The 8,498-nt window shown below is 30.9% G+C and overlaps 1 protein-coding gene across 1 annotated transcript; it reads left to right on the top strand.

Annotated features, from left to right (window-relative positions):
• The first annotated feature begins 5,919 nt into the window (after positions 1–5,919).
• GAE1 (UDP-D-glucuronate 4-epimerase 1) lies at positions 5,920–7,851 on the top strand. The gene has a single exon (XM_047291396.2). The coding sequence runs from the start codon at positions 6,248–6,250 to the stop codon at positions 7,541–7,543; it is 1,296 nt and encodes a 431-aa protein (XP_047147352.1). The 5' UTR covers positions 5,920–6,247; the 3' UTR covers positions 7,544–7,851.
• Positions 7,852–8,498: the final 647 nt, after the last annotated feature.

Genomic DNA, 8,498 nt, shown 5'->3' with positions numbered 1-8,498 from the left:
AGATAATAATTAGAGTGGCAGAAGCAATTAAGATGGGAGGAAGTAGATCCATTTGGAGTGATCCTAAAATTGAAGCAATAAATATTCCCCTGCATGATTAGTGGAGAAAAATAATAGGATAAATCTGATTTTTTTTAGTTATTTATTTGAATAAGTGGAGAAGAAAAAAAAGGGAAGGTTCCAAAATGCATATCAGAAAGAAAACATGTTCCCATGATTCGCCAGCTGGCATAAAACCATCAACTTCACCGTCTTTTTCTCTCTCTTGTCAATTCGCATGAATGGAAGCACCGATAAGGTCAAACAAACTTATATTTCATTTTTCTAAAATTTATTTTAACTATGTAAATATAATAAATCAATATTACTTTTATAATACTCAACCATTTTTTTCTCGTATAAATTACTTATCAATATACATTCATATTAATATCAAGATTACCAAAACCGTATTTCATATTACTAGTTTCTATATAATATTATGTTTAATTGAAAGAAATATTTTTTCTAATTAATCATTCAAGAAATATTTGTTGGAAAAATAATAAAATATGAGTCTAATTTTATATAAGAAATTAACACATCATTTCTAATTTAAAATTTTAAAATAAAAGGCTTATATTTTTTTTTTGGTGAAATATTTAACTTTTTCTTCTGCTTATCATAAAACTTAAATTTTCAATACTTTTATAGTACCAATGTCTTGCTTTTGATTTTTCCCCAAGAAATATTTGCTGTAAATATATATTTTTTTATGATATTACGCTGTATAACAAAAAAATCAGTATCATTAGTATATTGATAGAGAATTTGGAAAAGTTATCTATTATATTACATTATAGCTATATTGTCGCTGTAAATAATATATAAGAACAAAATAGCATCTATATAAATCTAAAATTAAATCATTTGGTATTCATCTCCATGATTTTAATATAAAAAATAGTATTGTATTTTTTGAATTTTATTTGTTAAGTATTTATCTAAAAATACAGTCGAGTTTAACTTTGACATTAAAAAAGTTTTTTCTGCCAGCGTTTTTCTTTTTTCTTTTATTTTTACATTTTATTTAGAATTCAAATCAAAATCTAGCTTTAACTTTTTACTTATCCCAATGATATAGATTAAGTTTTAGTTTCAAAATTCATAAATTTTCCATGTATGGACATTTATAATCTTAAATATTTTGTATGATATTATAAGTGAAAACAAATTAAGGAAAATCTATGTTTATTACTAACGATGTTATAAATATAAACAATAATGTAATAAATAAATTCTATCATACAATAATGATTAACAAATATACAGTTACATTTTTTAATGAAACACAACGTCTCTAATGATATCGAATTGTGAAATTTATATTTTGGTCGTTAAACTTTAATTTTATATTGACTAAGATTTTAATAATGTTAGAATTTAGTTTATCTTACACGAAAACGTGTTTTTGTTTGACAAAACCAAAACTGAAATCAAGCAATGTATTTCAAAACAATTAAAAATTACTAAGTTAAATACTATAAACCACATGGATTAATGAAGATAAAAATAATCCTAAAAATGTTTTTGCGTAACACATCTTGTTTAAACAAAAATAAAAAGTCGTGTCTCTTTGACAGACAGTGATAATAGACAATATTATAAAATTAATATATTTGATCGTTTGTATTTATAAGAATTATATATATTCTACAAACTATATACGTTTAACAGTTAGCATGAAAAATAGCCTTTAATATTTTATTGCTATTATTTTAAAATGAAACAGGTTGAGACTAAGCCCTTAAATATATTTTTTTGGTGATGTTAGCATACTCATTTGAACCTGTTGGTAAAAATTATTTTCCAATGCACCAAAATAAGTGACACTCTTTGGTTTTTCAGTATATACTACAAATTGCAATCTTATCCAGATATTCTAAAATATGCGGTTAAAAGAAAAAAGTAGGTATATATAGTCATAAAAAAATGTAAACAGTAAAAAATATATATAATTCCATGTATTCGTTTTTTATTTCTTTTGCTAATATCTATAGTATAAGAGATTTTTGTATATTTGATATAATTATATAATTTCAAATTACATATGTATATCGTTGAACCAAGAATTTGGATCTCATACATATATCTCGACAGATATATAAACATTTAATTAATACACATTCACAATCACAAGAAATCAAAACACACTCCAACTTTAAAAAAATAAATACAATATTTTGCACTTGAATTACTTATATCTAAAAATACAGGAATAATCAATTATTGTTCATGATTTAAAAAAATTTGTCACGTTCCTTTTCAAAGATAATCATATTAAGAATATTTAAACAAAAAAAACATTTGATGCATAAAAAATATTTTTGATAAAATTTAATCTTAATAAGTCAGAATAATTTTTTATATGTACTATAAAAAAACTTGAATGAGAATTTTCTTCAGTTTTTTACTACGCAACACCACTGAAATAATTACTTACAGTTTTCATGGTAAAAAAAAAATATCAGTTATATATTTTTTATTATTTCACTAATACCAGGAGAAACAAAGTAGAAAAAGGCAGATCCAAAATTCACAAATAAAATATGGTTCATATCACTTAACTTATTTGGTTAAAATAAATGATTTGAAATATTTTAATTATTTAAATTGTCTATTTATTTTTAGGTTAAGACTTTGTAAACAATAAATCTCTATCAAATGAATTCGAATTGATTACATCACCAAATTGTTCTGGTTTTGAGTTCATTAAACAACATGTCACTGAAGGAATATGCAGAAAACAATATATTTTTTTGAAATATAATACAACTATCCAAACTTTCAATTATTTATCTTTTTTTCATTTTAACATTATTAATATATTTGATAACTTCATTACAAATTATAATTGAAATGAAAATAATGCAACATACAAATATATATTTGATTAAGGCGAACTTTTAATTTGAAGTGATTAGCCCAGATTTTCAACTCATCACAAAATCAGAACTCCACAATATTATATGTGTAGTAAAATTTCACAATGATTATAAAGAAAACAGATCTATAAAAAAATGTGATAGTGTAAAATAAATCAGTGGATAGTTAAAAGTTTAATTTATACATTAAATATAACTTAAAATTTTAACTTTTACTCTTTTAAAATTCTAAGTACGTGACATAAAAGTTTGTTCCTTAATTATAAAAATAAATTATTTACATTTAATTTAACCTTTTTTAGGCATGCACCTAGTATTTTAACAGTTATTATAAAAGTTAAATATATAACACTGAGCTATTTTTTAGCAAGTTTTCCTAATCATTAATTTAACCTTATCCATCTGTCTATTTTAATATTTTAAAATTAAATTTTAAACATTGCAGTTATCATGCACTAAGATATCACATAAATCATAGTATAAATTATTTATCATAAGTAAATTCTATTTGAATTAAATATAAGCTGTGTGTTTTAATTAAATACTTTTTACAACTTTAATTATATAAAATTAGTATTCATCTGATATTGTCAATAAGAAATGTTATACTCAAACGAGTAGCAGGTGTTGAATAAAAAATAATTTTAACATTTTTTTTAATAGAAACACAATTATGCAGGGATTCGATTTGGCACATGAACCAAAGTGGTAAAAAAAATCGGCGTCGTTATATGTTAATGTGTTTTTTTGCTGTTCGGGTTCCTACCAAGGTAAGCTTTGTCTCCTGCGCACATGCTTTTAATATTTAATTTGTTTTATGAATTTTATTATTACAATACTTTTAGACATTTTACTCTATCTATGTGTTAATATATAATCATAAATAAAACAATATCATCTTATTGCCATTTTAATTTTTATTTTACATAAATCCACAACATATTTTTGCTTATTCAATTAACCATTAAAATACATACGTAAATTTCAAAAGTAATAAAAAAATAAAAACATGGAATGAGAAAATTATGATAATTGAGTGTGTAAAGAGCAACTAAGACCAAGGATTAGTCAAAGAAAAATATGATGAAACAGATAAAATGAAACTGAAGGAGAGGGAGATATTATAGGTAGTACATTATTATAAAATTATTTTAACATAATAATTAATTTTTCTCATATAATAAAACAAAGCCTACCTTTGATAGTATAATAGTTATGCTTGTCTGCCAAGCTGCATGTCGTCGTGGGGCTCACGTCCTTCGTAATCCCCTATTAATTCCATTATTAAATATTGAGAAAAACTTCAGATAATGGATAGACATATGAAGGAAAACATTAATAAAATTGGCTTAAATTTGATCTGCTCTAGAGAATAAATGGAAACATGATAAGGATTATATTCATAGTATTATTAATATTGATTAGTCATACTTCTAAGGATATTTTTCCATGTTTTTCTGAGTGACAATGTCTTTCAATTTTAATAAAAGCTATATAAGATTTCAATAAATACAAAAGTCAAATTTAAACATTAAGATTGAATTATGAAAATCCGGATACTTCAAATTGACTATTTTATTTTAATAAATTAAAATTGAGATCCACATTTGACTTTCTAAAATTATATAGTTGCAATTGGATTTATTTTTACCATCCTCTTCGAATTATTTTTCAAATTCCTCTAATTTAGTAATTAACACACCAACGACGTATAAATGCAGCATGTTTGATATTTTTTAAAAGAAAAGTTATACATGTGATCTATGTTATATTTTTCTATTAAATATCACATTTTTCTAATAAAAAATATCTTACCAAAATAGATAAATTTATTATATATAACAATTAAAAAAAACTATCCCTTTTTATGGAAGTCGTTCTTCTTCTTTTTTTCCACTTTGAATTACCCACAGTTATTTGCTTGCTCAAACATTATTTGACAAGATAAAGAGAAATGAGATATTTGTAAAAGTAATTGTGACAATCAAGTTAACCAGGTTTTCCTTCTCAGATGAAATTGAATTTTGATATGATTATTATGTGACCATTACTTTTAATTCAAAGGTAGAAATTCATCAAAGGTTGTAGTACTGTTTAATTTTTTCAGAACTCTATTAATTAGGTATGTGTACCATTTTTATGTTTTGCACATTCACATTCAATTGTGGAAAGTTGTTTATCATTTAGAAATTTGATTAGAGAATCAATTTTACCTTATCTTTGAACCTCTTCCACCATAAAACTTAAGGTTTTAGAGTTGGGACCGATATATATTTAACACTTGAATAACCAATTGTGATGACATGAATGAATAATAAATACTGTGACTTCAATCCCTCTCTAATTCCTCTAATTTAGTTATGTGAGATATCGGACTTCAATCATACACTGATAAACCATAAATACACGTTTAACTAATCAGACACACATATATATAAAAAAAATGATAAATGAGTATTTTAGACACTATATCATAAATGGTATATCTTAAGTAGGGGAGATTCAAAACATATATATAAAATGCTATTTAATAACACTGTATTAGAATATTGAGATAATTAATAAAAGTAAAACATTTTTTATCATATAAAGCAAACCAGTGGTAATTGGGTTAATGGGTAAAATATAAATTCAGTTGATGGTTACCTAAAAAAAAAAAAGTTAAGATAATTTAATCGAGTTGATCTTTAACTAAAAGTGATGAAACCGCCAGATGCATTAGTTATATTAGGTACCATAGCATTTGGGGTCCGGTCTTGTGCATCCATCCACAGTGGAATGTATTGTGATGATTATTATCTCATACTAAAAATGATAATTTGTAGGTGGGATGTGAATGGAGGAAATAAAAAAAAAAAGAATGGAAATTTGATTGGGAAAAAAAATAGGGAAAATCGAGGAATAAATAAGAATTTGTAGAGCATTAAAAAAATGGACAATGCTCCAGTTTTATCTGCGAGATTAAACTTATGTGAGTCATGAGGCGCAGTTAGTTGGTTTATGGATCTAAAAAAGAGGAGAGAGAAGGAGAGGCTGGGCTAAATTCCTGGTGGTTCAGTCGCTGGGCTCCTCTGTTTAATTTCTCTCTCCTCTGTCCCTCCTTTAACGCGTTCACGCGTAGACTAGCTTGTCACTTGTCCGTGGGTGACCACTATATATAACAACCCTTCCCATTGCTTCATTCAGCAGGTGCAGGAGAATTGATCTCTCTTTTGTTTCTTTCCTCTGCATCTGTACCCTTCCACTCTTTTCGTTTACGCAAATCATCAACACCACCACCAATAATCAAGATCCATTTTTCAATTAGGAAAGTAAACACTAAAATGCCGCCGTTGGAAGACGAGACCTTCCCCTCAACTCCAGGCAAATTCAAGATCGAGCGTGCCCATACCATGAACCGCCAGCTCTACCGCTGTTTCGCCTCTACCAGTACCATGTTTCTCTGGGCTCTCTTTCTCATAGCCCTCACCGCCTCCTACCTCAGCTTCCAGGGTTTCGTCGATTCCGGCAGCCGCTACCTCTCCGCCTCCTGGGGCGGGATCCAGTGGGAGAAGCAAGTCCGCACATCCGCTCAGATCCACCGCCAGGGAGGCATGTCTGTACTGGTAACGGGCGCAGCCGGTTTCGTCGGGTCCCACGTCTCCCTCGCCTTGAAACGACGCGGAGATGGCGTGGTTGGACTGGACAACTTCAACGACTACTACGATCCCTCCCTCAAGAAAGCCCGCAAATCGCTGCTCAACACGCACGAGGTCTTCATCGTCGAAGGCGACGTCAACGACGCCAAGCTTCTCGCCAAGCTCTTCGACGTCGTGGCCTTCACTCACGTCATGCACCTTGCCGCACAGGCCGGCGTGCGCTACGCCATGGAGAATCCCCAATCCTACGTGCACAGCAACATCGCGGGCCTCGTCACGCTTCTCGAAACCTGCAAATCGGCCAACCCTCAGCCCGCCATCGTTTGGGCCTCGTCCAGTTCCGTCTACGGGCTCAACGAGAAGGTCCCTTTCTCCGAATCGGACCGCACCGACCAGCCCGCTAGCCTCTACGCCGCCACCAAAAAAGCCGGGGAGGAAATCACTCACACTTACAATCATATTTACGGATTGTCGATCACCGGTTTGAGGTTCTTCACTGTGTACGGACCGTGGGGGAGACCCGACATGGCTTATTTCTCTTTCACCCGCAATATCTTACAGGGGAAACCCATTACCGTCTACCGCGGTAAAAACCACGTCGACCTCGCTCGCGATTTCACCTACATTGATGATATCGTGAAGGGGTGCCTTGGTTCGTTGGATACTGCTGGCCAGAGTACCGGGTCGGGTGGGAAGAAACGGGGACCCGCTCCTTATCGGATATTTAACCTCGGAAACACTTCCCCCGTTACCGTGCCCACTCTTGTGAGTATCTTGGAGCGACATTTGAAGGTTAAGGCGAAGAGGAATATCGTGGACATGCCTGGAAACGGCGACGTTCCGTTTACTCACGCGAATATTAGTTCCGCCCGGAGAGAATTCGGATACAAGCCAACGACCGATTTGCAAACCGGGTTGAAAAAGTTCGTCAAGTGGTACCTTTCCTATTACGGCTACAATCACGGCAAATCTGTAAATTAATTTTGTTTCCCTTATTTTTTTGTGGGGAGGGTTTTTTCTGTTTTTTAGTACGGTAGGCTTTTAAGTCACAGATAAAAACAGACAGTGTAAAAAAAAGGGAAAGAACCCCTGGTCTAGAAGAAGGGAAACAGGCTTAATGGATCCGAGAGAGAAGAAAAAAAAGAGAAGGATAAGAGTAGATTCTTTACTTAGGAGGCCAGCTAAACCAGCTGTTGTTCCTTCCTTTATTTCTTTCCTTTTTTTGGTATTAATTGGTGTTTTTTTTTTTTACATTTTCTTTTTCTGTAAAGAAAGAAAGTTCAAGTTCATCTCCTTTGTCTGTCTCCTTTAAATCTTGTTATCTCTTTTACTTTCCCTGCGGTTTTATTTAATTTATAGCCGAAATGCGTTGCACTGTCAATGGTCGCTGTTTTGTGAATGGTCGGTTTAACAACTGAACTGCATTTAAAAGGTTTGATTAATCCAATAATGTCAGTGCAGGTATAAGGAGGATACGGTTTGCTAGCGAATTGTTGTGTTGGATTTGGTAAAAGTATGAGGAACTGGTTATATTGAATGCAATCTGAATAAGAGGTTTTATTTTAGGTAGGTGAGAAAAATGAATTTTGAAAAAAGGAATTTTAGTAATGTGATTTTGTAGGAGAGATAAAATATATGAAAGGGTGGAGACAGCTAGGATGACAGGGACAAGTGGTGAAATGGTTGTGATGATGGGATCCACAAAGTGGTGAGAGTGTGGGACAGACAGTGATGACCGTTGGATTTTTGGGAATTTGATGGATTTGTCCAGCTGTAAAGTACTTACGTAGTAAGTAGCAGTGCAGTGGTGGTCATGTCATGGTGGGTTCACCACAAATACAGTGTCAGCTTGCCGACACTCTGTGAAGAAAACAAGCATGGTGAATGGTGTTATTTTTATTTTATTTTATTTTTTGTTTTAGGTGGAGATTACTGC

The sequence above is a fragment of the Vigna umbellata genome, chromosome 1 (assembly GCF_029865625.1).
Source record: "Vigna umbellata cultivar VRB3 chromosome 1, Vumbellata_1.0, whole genome shotgun sequence".
Taxonomy (NCBI): domain Eukaryota; kingdom Viridiplantae; phylum Streptophyta; class Magnoliopsida; order Fabales; family Fabaceae; genus Vigna; species Vigna umbellata.
This window is presented reverse-complemented; position numbering and strand designations above follow the sequence as displayed.